We start from the raw sequence: 11,853 nt of genomic DNA, 5'->3' as shown, positions 1-11,853 counted from the left end.
GAACGACACCAAAACAACAAAACAATGAAGTAACTAAGGCTTAAAAAAAAGTTAGCAAGAACCGAGTTACAACCACCACAGTTAAGGCCAGCTCGTAGCCTGAGTGTTTTCCGACATCTTGGTGTTAAAGTCGGAACGTGCTAAACGGTATCAAGCTGCATTGCTGCTTGGCATAATCAAGATAGTTTTGCTTTTTTTTGCCGGCTTGAACTGCAATGTGAAATACAATTTATTATGCCAAGTATTTAAAATAAACTCTTATCTTCATGACAAATACTAAAAAGGTTAAAAAAAACATAATGCACGTAAGGTATGTATCTAACATTGAGAGGCATCAGATAAACTGAATTTTTATCTTCAAAGAAAAAAATTTGTTAAGTGTTTTGTTTTCCCTTCTGTGCAAGGTGGTCACTTTCTATTAAGGCTGTGGATGTCTTTATACTAACCTTTTCAATCTCCTACTTGGTACACAGATAGCATTTTACAAGAAAACCAGTGCAACTTAAACTAAATGACAATTTCATGGAAACTCTAAATTTAGAATTTGAAATACTACACAAAAAAGTTTGTATTAGTTTGCCAAAAATCAACGTTTTGGGGCAAACATTCTGCCTACCAGAATTATTTTGCACAATCTCAGTACATGCAATAAAAAAAAAAATAAAAAGACTGAATACATACCTTCAGATTTAAAAACACTTTTTATAGTTTGTTATTTTATTAAGTGGTTTACACCAGAAGGTGTGGTTATAGATACAGTTGGTGAGTAAATATTCATGGAAACCTGTCTACGAACCCAACTCAAGACCTACCTAAGTGCTCAAAGGTAAAAACACCTAAGCCAAGATGCAGGCCAGAGGAGGAATGTTTACAGGCATAAAGCACAATATATGTTTTGAAAGGCCCAAATATTACAGCAGAGAAAGAGCGCGAGAGATAGAAATTACATTTTTATGACAATTTTTTCTTCTTGGGTGTTAAATTTTTGGTCTATAAACTGGAAAGGAAGGCTCAGACTTAAATAAATACATTTGGAGTATTGGCCTTATTGAGCACTGTCCATGAATTCTGCCTCTAGAGGGTTTCTCCCGGATAACAGCGACTGACACTCCCTACCCCCACCGAAGGCAGAACTACCCCATGAACTCAAAAACCAGGCCAGATCCTCTCCTTTATCTAAAGGGAAGTAAGTGCATCAATGTTCTTCACTGGTAGGACAACAAGGCCTTCTCTTTTACAGATAAACAACTGAGCTTAACTATGCAAGACGACGGACTCTGTCCTCAAGTAAGTCATCTTTAGTTAATTTTGTCCTGGAATATATACAAATTATTGGTGGCAGCTACAGCAATGATGTTCTCCGTGGGATGCCATGCTGTATGAAGAATCTTCTTGTTGAAGTCCAGACTGTCAACGCTTATTTCATCCTTCTTTCTTTTACCACCTGTACACACTTTACGTGGCTTTAAGATGGCACGAGGTTTGCTGCTCTCCCTGGATGCTTCTAAAGTGATATCCCGTCGCGTGTTTCGGTCAAACATTCTAAAGAAATTGTTGTAAGATCCAGTCATGATAGCACTGTTTAAAAACAGAAGAAAATAAAATCTTACTAGGTTTGCAGAAATAACATTCGACCCCCACCTTCTCTCCCTTACACACAAAGTGACTGTCAGACCAAGTTCATGGCCAGTATCTGGCCATACTCCTTTCCCCTCTGATGTACACCTTTGCTCAGTTTTGTTTTCAGACTTCAGCACTGTTTCTGCTCCATCACTTTCCCTTTCAGGTCTTCCCCTGGTTCCACCCCTGCCACCAGCACTCAGCAGCAGTCTCATGCTTTGTTCATCTTAACGTGAGCAAAGCGGGTTTTCCTATTGCTACTCTACCCTTTATCCCGTGGCAACAGAAATTACGATGGAAGCAAAGCTATTGTAAACTGCTTAATTTCAGCAGACTATCACAAATGAAAGTGCCTTCCTTTGCACTGTGCACATGTTGACAGCGAGCACGCCTATGGGTTAATTATGAAAAATTGTCTTGAATCAGTAAAAGAAACCCCTTATGCGAATGTTGTGATGCAGCCCTGCAGAAACAATCCAGAGTTTCTGTACAGTATCAAATTTGCTTTTGAACATGGCAGAAAAAAATGTTGCATCTGAAAATGCTTTTATGTATCTAACTTCCAATGAACAGCTTCTTCGTAGCTCTCAGAAAAAATATACATGAAGTTGAGGCTGAGTGTTTCATTATTTTCTGTATTGAACTCTTATCTTTACCACTTGGGACTCGAAAAGCCACTTCCCACATGGCAGAAGTCCCACAGATTGTCAAAACTGCAACCACCTCGCCCTTGTCATCTTATTTGCCGATACATGTTGTCTTCATGGCATTAAAAAATTAATGACTAGGAGGAGAATGAGATACTATTACCACAACATATACCCCTCAGATTGTACTGGAGAATGCACTGAGTGAAATGGTTTTTGTTTTTCAAAGAGAGGTGAGCATCACAACTTCTATGACAACTTATGTTCTTGTGTCAAAATGAGATGACCTTGCTTTGACTTTTTTTTACCCCTCCAAAAAAAGGCTGACTGGAGTTGCTTGGAAAAAAAAAACCCATAGAAATAAGGGTCAGTTTCCTTGCATTTTAGTTTACTGAAAAACATACACCAGTTACTTTATGCTTTTTCTCTTAGATATTGTAAGTACTGCTAGCAATTTTTTTTGTAAACTGACTGCTACAGTATATTTCTCAATTCAATAATAATGCATATTAGAAGCAAACTGACATACAAAAGTTTATTCCGCTTCTGCAACTGGAGGGTGGAGGATTGAAGAATGAAGTCTTTTTGCAAGACAAAAACAAACTAAAAGCCAGTTAATTTGAATGTAACTAATTACATCCTTAAAGTTAAGTACTGCTTATGGCTTTCAAGACAGGAAACCAAATTCCTAATGCTGAGGGAAAACCAAAAACCCAAAACAAAACAAAGTCCCCAACTTACCTATCAGAACCGTTCCAGCAGCATTCAAATTTGTCAAAGATGCAGTCATTTTCGTAAAGGGAACAAAGCTTGCTTCGAAGATACTCATGAACCTTTTTGGAACATTTAAATTGGTATTAGATATAAAGAAAAAGAAGAAAAAGGGGAAAGAAGGGATATTTAAGAAAACTTGAACACCATACTTGGTATGTCTCTACAGGCCTGTTTTCCATGTTGAGATCCCACACTTTAACAGAAAGGTAGTCTCTTGTCATCATGTATCGACCACTGTGACTGAATTTTACATCAGATATCGAAGATATTATTTCTGAAAAAAATGATCTGCTGCTAGGATCTTCAGGTTCTTCAAAAACTGTAGATAGAATACACAATTACAAATGAAACCAACACCAAATTTTACAGCTTCAAACATTTTTCAGTACTTGGAAAATTTTAAAGCAATATACTAGTTTCTTTTTAAGGAAAGCTGCTGTTAAATACTTTTTAGAAATAATCTCTTTTTAAACAATGCTATGCTCTTAGGCATGTAGCAATCTGATGACTATCTCAAACATTCGCAACTGAAGCACAGCACCAGCAAGCTACAATTCACAGGTCTTAGGGATGAATCAGAGAAAAAAAAAGGTTAAAAAACAGCACATGGGTACAGTAAGCATTACAACTGATCTATAAATCATGTTGAACAAGGAGGTGAAAACATCAGCATCCCAAACACAGTATCTTAATGCATAACCCATGCATTTTGAGACTACTGTACAATATATTTTTCTTTAGCTCTGAAGACAAGTTGTACATAACCTACTGAAATGAAATACTAATATCTACACTTGAAATGCAATTTGTATGGTTTTAGAAAGCAGATAAAGAGATGCATTACTTAAACTGAAGAGTCAGTCTTTCATGACACAAGCTACCCTGAATTTTATTATTAATAATTTATTAATATTTATTTAGTAATAATAATTAAAAATAATACTATTTATTTCATTTTTTAATAGACTCCTTTTAACAGGATGTTATTTAGTGACAAGCAGTTTAAAAATATAGTGCTTTTAAGTAATTTAATGGAACACTAAGTCAAATAGATGAAGTGGCCTAGCATTCTACATTTCCCATTGCACAAATATTCCCTTCCACCAACAAGAAAACCTTATCTGCACTATAGAAAGCTTACCTGCAAATATCAGTATGATAGGTCACCCCATGGGACTCGTAATACTAAAAAACCACAACTATTACAGTAGCAAACAAGACAGAAGAGGCCGCGTACAAGGCATAGGCAGTTACCCTTATGACTTCAATAGAAAAGCTCTCCTCGCCTACGTTAAGTTTACGTGGCTCAGCAGATTAAAGAGCATTCACCTTTCACCCCTGGAAACTTGCTTCAAACGCAGCGCATATTCTTAAGAATTAATTCTATCCTAGGAGCTGCAAATGGTGACAAAGTAAATGGATTCTGGCAGCATCAGCCCAGTTTTTAATGCACAAAGGTGAATAAACTGCCCTGAACTGGCATTTGATAAGCAGATACCTTTGAGAAGCACCAAGACTGAGTCTGGACAGAAGACAGGTCTCACTGGTGCCAAAAGCACTTGTTCCCATCAGTTTATGATGCATAAATGGGTAAACAGGAGCAGAGTCAGATCGTCAATTGTCTCATGCTACACTTCTGCTTGTTGATGGCCTAGAACAAGACAATTAAAATGTTCCATTCTACAAAACTACCACCCCTTACCTTGTATGCTCTTTACCCATAAGCAGAACTTGGCACATTTATTTATAAGCAGAACACCTATGCACTGTATCTTGCATGAAACCAAAGAAAGAAACCCATAAACCAAAGACGCATCCTAACGTACATTTTGAATGCCTATCACAGAGGGCTGAAGAACGCATGTCACAGAGTCGAATAGTTCCTTTGCTACTACTGTAGACAAACACATTACAGTGATGAGGGTGGAACTCTGCAGCAGTAATCACTTCTGTCAGCTCCTCCATGTTAGCAGGCTTAATATCTACAATATCTGGGAAGGTTTTTGTAAAGGCATATAACATTTCACATTCAAATCACTTGTAGCAGATATTTATTGAAAAATGTTAGAAAAACCACATAGAAAGCCAGGGCAAGATCTTAATTTCCAATGTGTGCAATCTAGAAAAAGTAAAGTGACCTGAGCAGATTTAAAAAAAAGTCTAGATTTTACAAATCAACTTTAACAGATGCTGGAGATAATTTCAGACTCCTCTCAAGCCTCCTTCTTAATGCTTCCTACTAAACACTGCATATACTTCATCTATTTACCTAAAGCTTCAGAAAATCTGCACATGATCTAGTTAATATTCAGTATTTCTGCAGTTTTACTTTACTGCAGGTTTGTCAATGTAGGACATACCATTAGTTTTGGATACACAGGCTTGCAAAAAGATTTGAAAATTATTTCTGCAGTTAATTATACCATTTCACATGAATAGAAATTGAAATTTGTTTTCTTTAAGGGAAGTGTCACTTAGTTAAGAGACCTTAAACTTTGGAAAGAAGTATCTACAGTAACAAAGGATCTACTTTTCAAGTCTTTCTTATTAAAGTAGCCTGAGCTCCACAAATAAAGGAAGCACCCAAAATTCCTCAATTTCTCTTTAGAAATCAAACTATCTCTGATATTTCTGTCATTGAAAGAATGCTTGCACTCAAGAATGAATGAGAGCATCCTAAGGCCTGCTTTCACTGTATTAAACCTCCAGATTTTAAGATCCTGTATTTAAATCCCTAGATTTAGTAAAACTAAAGCAATTATCTTAAACATACATAACTTAGATGTGCCCCAGTGTTCACAGAGAACAAAAAAAGGATACTAAAACTTCTATCTGTGATTTCTAAATGCCATAGGTTAATTCTTAGGTCATCTGCAGAAAGGTATGTTTCATGATCACTATTTACTGAAATAGAGTTTATGTGATAAGTATGTGCATTTGCAAATATTCTTCTTGGACTTGCTTCTACCATTAGGTCCATGGGTTTCAATATTGGCACCTGAAACATGAAAGACAACAGTCAATTTTGGCATAAAACTGATTTCTGACTCAGAAGATACTAATTAACTGCACACCACAGATTTCTGTTCTGAGTTAGTGACTAAACACTTTTAAAATCCGCTGACCAAGAAAAGTAATAAAATAGCCTATGAATGCTGACTCTGCATACTACCAACACAAAATCACAGACACTGACTTCTGCAGAAGTTACCTGTCAAATACAGTATCTTTGTACTTCACCCAACAGAAAAATTGTGTATGGTTATAATGATATCTGAAGATTATGTTAATTTGAAAGAGGCGCTTAAAAATGACCCTCATATCTTAGAGGAGTGCTTGTGAAATTGGTAAGAACAGTTTGCAAAGAAAATCCCCAATTTGTTCACTGAACGGTCAGTACGATTTTGGGAACATGTGGATGCCCTATTTCCACAACTAGCTGATCTAAAGAGTGCCATGGTTTGTCAGGGTCAAGCAGACTAAGCTTCCCTCTAGCTCCTGCTCACTGACCAGCAAGTGAATAGTTTAAGGTTGCTCAAGGACATCCTATGCTGTTCCAGTACATACAATTCAGCAAACACTAACTTACATCATCCAACCAAGAAAAGTTATGACAGTGTTCAAGATATTCTGTCTTCCTGGAACAAGAAACAAATTAATCTACGAGCTCTGTAATTGCTTTCACCATGTTTGTATCGTGCAGTCTGTTTACATCAAACTGTAATGATTAAAATTAATCCATTACTTTTTATTAGGCAATTTTCCTATCTCACCACATGAGTGCTCCTAGCCTAGTTGTGAAATCGAAAATGCATTCATGTGCATTATCAGGAACGGTACTTAGAAAAACCATGGTCACTATGCAAAGGATGCAGCTCTGAAGTGCTGCTTCTCCTCCATGTATACTTCTTTATAAACAAATGGGGATTATATTTCTGTGACAAAATATGCAAACAAAGCCCATAAAAGCCCAAGGTACATATACTCAAGATCTCTAAAACCCGATCACTTTAACATATGGAGGTAACTCCAGGCGAGCTTTTTTTTTTTTCCTCCTTCTGACAATTGTTGCTCAGACTTGGCTCATTCCATCATCCCTTCTTGTAAGATGCAGTGCCTGGCAAGGCCTGCAGCTCAGCCCAACCTTCCTTTCCCAGAAAAGCAGCAAATTTAGAAGACTAACTTTTAAGCAACAGGTTCTTGCTTTTTGTTGCTTACCCCATTGAGCTTGATGATTCCTAAATATATTACAGTGTTTCAAGAAGATGTTAACACACTCCTTCAGGGCTATAGCCAGTACCTTGTAAAACTGTTAGGTCATATTCTGGACTCTCCATGTTCCCAGACGGGTAGTCTACTCCTACATAAGGGCAGGGCTGTAGAACCCAAAATTTCATCTGTACCTCCTTCCAGCCACTGGGCTAAGGCATTGTATCATAATTTATTTCCCGGTTTTTAGATATTTTCATCAGAATACTCAATCAGATCTCAGCTCCCACACGCTGAGCAGACAGACACTTCCCAGAAGAAGCGGGTATCCTTTCCCAACATGATTACGCATTAGGCTCATGTATACCTAACGCTTCAGTTCAATATTCAATTTAAGCAAAAGCAAGGCAAAAACCCCACTACTGCATAGTCCCTCTGAGCGACAGGAGTGGCACTGGCTTTGAAAGTAGTATAAGCCTGAGTTCAATTCCTATTTATGGTAACAACATAAAAAAACCAAGAAAAACCCCAACCCCACATGATTTCATTTCCTGAACTCCGGCTTTAAATGATCCCAAGTTTGGAGCACTTAACCCTACCACGACATCACTATGCAAGTGCAAAAATGTCAAGACTATTCAAGTATACATTAGGTTTTCCAAATGCTCAGAATGTGCCTCTAACAGAGGCACCTTCTACCTAACCATAGAATACCCAGCACCCTGCTTAAATTTTTGAGTCTCGTTCTTAGAAAAAAGACCAAACAAGTTAAATATGAGCAATATCAGGGAGAGGAAGGGGGAAGAGAATTATCAATACAATCAAAGGCAAATTCTTCCTAAATTCACAATGGCACGTGCTTTAAGCCAAACAGGACCTTACCTGCCAGTTTCACAGATGGGTACTCGGGGAGGAAATAAAGGTTAGCCTGGGCTAACTCCTCCTTACTAGTGAGTGGCACACACACCACAGCACGACCCTCTACTGACTGGTTGTGGCCAGGAAGAGAAGTCAGTATGTTATGGGTCTCTGAAATAAATGTGTTCCCTGCAGTTTTCTTCATGTTGCACTAAGACATTAGACTATTTTAAGTACACAGCAGGATGAGTCCATGCTTTCTATGAACTGAGTATAGAGTACTGCAGCCCCAGCCAGAGACACTCCAAAATGTTCTATTTTCATGCTTGAATAACAACATTTTGTTGTATTTTATTGCTGTCAATAAATCAGTATATCTTTTTCTACAATTTGAATATACTGATGTGGATGAAAGCTGTCTCTAACAAAATATTTTAGTTTTAAAAAACAGTTTAAATTTCAAATCCATTTAAGATATGCTAAGATATTCCAAGAAAGAAAACAAAACAAATCAACAAACTATTGGGAAGCTAATATTATAATATCATAATCATGAAAGTTTGCCTCAAGTTTTCCAGAGGAACCTTATTTAATAGTTAATAGGTATATAATAAAGTGTCTCAGTTTTTTTATAAAAGTTTTCAATGACCCTAACCAAAACATAATTTTGAATCTACACATTTCAGTTGACAATTTTGGTAGTATAAAGGTTGAGAAGTACATGCAAAAAGATATTTAAAGTCAAGGAGCAGAAACATACCCGTAGTGCTGTGATTCTGAAAGGATCCCTAAGTCTTCCATCTTCATCTTTTAAATTATAACCTTCGGCTCTTTTATCCCTTTCACTTATTTTCCATAATTTAATAGTTTTATCTAAAACCAAAAATTCACATGCTTGAGAATGAATTAAATTCAAAATAAAATTACTAAATAATGGAGTCAGCAGAGTGGATATTATTTATCTATCTAGGTTTCCACTCCCTGCAACAGAAAGGATCCTGATGAGTCCTGTAAACAGCAACGTAATACGGAGTACAGCCCTCCCTACGTATACGTGAAGTACTTTGCCTTCATTTACATTATTTAGCAGAATTGATACATGAAAAATAAACAAAAAAAAATTACAGACACATGCGCTTGGGGGGTGCAGATGGGAAAGGCATGAAAATATCAGTAAATGGAGAGGAAAAAAGATGGATTCCATTTTAACTCCAATGTAGCATTCAGTCTGAACAAAATACAAGTTTCTGCCTGAACAATGAGGCCCTATGCCTACCATTAACCAGAACGACCCTTCACAAGGGAAGTTTCACCAATTACCAAAATTCACCACTAAGCCCTGTGTGACTATCTAAATTATTTTTAACAGACAAATGCTAGGGAGAATACCCAACAGAACCATAAATTACTTATACTAGCTACCTGAAGGAAAACCAAATTTCTCCCAGGTGTCTGCCAAGAGACAGCCAAAGGCACTAAGTGAGAACAGGACTTGCGCCATTATTTTAGGGTTCCACGTCGAAAGGAATGTACTTCCCAGGTCTTACTAGGGGAAGTCTTTCCAAGTGCAGGAAGTATACACTGAGAGTGAGATCCTTAACTAGCTGGAAACAAACCTCTCCTCCCCGAACTACTGCGTATCTTCAAAGCATTTAGGACGACACGGTTTAAAGACTGCTTTAAATTTAGTAAGACATGTATCAAAGTAAGATTTTCATATCAAAGTCCAGTAGACAGAAGTCATTCTCACTTTTAAAATTTCGTGTAGCAGGTAGGATATCAGCCCTTATATAAAGTCATTTAAGTACAAGGCAAAAAGTGATCCAAACTGTTAGGAACAAGCACATTCCTCTGACAATAAGAGCAAGTTTTTCTGTGCGCAGTTCTGCCTTTACATTTACAGTTTGCTGCATGATGCATCAAAATGAAACAGACCTAACACTCATACAGACCTAATACCCACTACTAAATTACTGGAAGAAATAAAAACCCCACCAAAGTGCATTTGTAATTTCCAACTTGTAATTTTTGCAGTGTTTTTATGTGAAAATGGTATAAATACACTCCTCCTAGACTGACTGTTGTCTTTTAAGCAGTTGCTTTTCAAAGCACACATGATGTTTTGGTACTGGAAAAGCAAGAGCAGCATTGTAACCATGGTGTTTCAGTTCCAAATGTTTTTATTAAATATTCATCTGGGATCACGAAAAATTAAATTTCAAAATTAGGATGATCAAGTCAAATTCAGACTTCTGCTACAGTTTAGCATACTGGGAACCTGTTTATACAAAAGCTATAAAGCAGAGTAACCAGATATGTAAGTCTATGGCATGATCAGTACATCCATAGAACATAGGTCTGTTACTATGCCCATTCTGTTGCTGCTTTGTTATTTTACATTCATAAATCAGTCATTTACAGAGTATTACAATCAAAATATATTTTGCATATAATTAGAGAAGACACCAAAACAACCCCAAAACACCCCAGAAAAAAAACCCGCAAGTGGATCACAGGTGAGATAATATTCAAGTGACATAAAAAGTTCTTTGTGCAAAAATAAAGCATCCTTACCATTTGTAGACAGCAGGAAATGAGCAGCATTCTGTTGTGGTAACCACCTAATTTTATTAATTTTTTCCTCAATTTCTAGACTTTTCAAGTAGTCAAACTCAGGTTCATGACTCTGAAAGGTACTGTAAACATTATATTCTCCCCTAGAATGAGGACGGCTTTTATTCTGCAAGGAAACATAATTTTTCTTGAAGCTGATGTTACTCAGTTCATTAGGAATTGTACATACATAGTAATGACTAGAAATTGTCAATTAGAAAGTAAACTTTTTACAACAGATCTTGATGAATTTTACATTTTTTACTCTATGATACTGTACCTGGTTTAGCATCAATCTAGTGCACACAGACTTCCTTTTCAGAAATGCATCTTTATATATAAATGCGTGTACTCATAGAACATAGCATTGCAAAGCACTTTAAAGACGCATGCTGTCCGCAAAGGAGTTCTTAATGTTTGCTTGGAAGAGTTCTAGGCTGTTACCTCTCCCCAGTGGTTTCAACAGAATTTGAGCAGAGAAGTTAGCAAGTTAGCTACGTCCTAAATCCTAACCCACCAATTCTATGTGATTGGTTTCTGCACTTCACCTGATCTCCGTTCCCATCCTTTTCCAAAACTCATTCCTCTAATCACCACAATATGGACATAATTTGGAGCTTCCAGACTAGGAAATAAATGTTAGAGGACATAGGACATGGAGTAATTATGTTACTTTTAAAAATACAATTGCACAAAGTTGTTTTGCTGAAGGCACAGCAAGATCAAGTATGAGCATTAGATCTAGCTCCTCTCTTACTCGTTTTAAAACATGCTGTGTCCAGAAGTGGTATCAAGGCAATAGTTAAGCTTTGACCACCTTTTTTATTATAAAAACCTAAAGGCTGGAATTGCCACATTTTCATCCAAGCCATTCTATAGTGCTCATCGATGTACCAAGGACTATTACAAGTACACTAACAACTTTTCCTCTCGCAGAACGAGAAGACCACTTTGTATTATCCTCATTTGGTAGCTGTGGTAGCAAGGAACAGAGATCAAAGTCACAAGTATCCACAGATTAGCAGTATCAGATTTGAGGCAACTAGTTATCAGGCTTTTCAAGTAACTTAATGGTAGACAGTGATTGATGTTTGGAGAACAGCCCCACTTGCAGAGCTGTAGTGCCCAGAAC

At 37.0% G+C, this 11,853-nt stretch overlaps 1 protein-coding gene across 1 annotated transcript; it reads right to left on the bottom strand.

The window, feature by feature from the left end:
• Positions 1-12: 12 nt before the first annotated feature.
• LOC104614870 (serine/threonine-protein phosphatase 2A 55 kDa regulatory subunit B delta isoform) lies at positions 13-10,848 on the bottom strand (the record flags this gene model as incomplete). The annotated part of the gene is made up of 7 exons (XM_010295701.1): positions 13-1,578; positions 3,009-3,100; positions 3,191-3,360; positions 4,868-5,032; positions 5,862-6,039; positions 8,869-8,981; positions 10,683-10,848. Coding segments are annotated over 7 exons (1,164 nt in total), but the record flags the coding sequence as incomplete, so codon positions are not given.
• Positions 10,849-11,853: the final 1,005 nt, after the last annotated feature.

Source organism: Phaethon lepturus, unplaced genomic scaffold, assembly GCF_000687285.1.
Source record: "Phaethon lepturus isolate BGI_N335 unplaced genomic scaffold, ASM68728v1 C14086749, whole genome shotgun sequence".
NCBI lineage: Eukaryota > Metazoa > Chordata > Aves > Phaethontiformes > Phaethontidae > Phaethon > Phaethon lepturus.
Note: the sequence above shows the minus strand (reverse complement) of the source record. Positions and strands in the feature narration are given on the sequence as shown.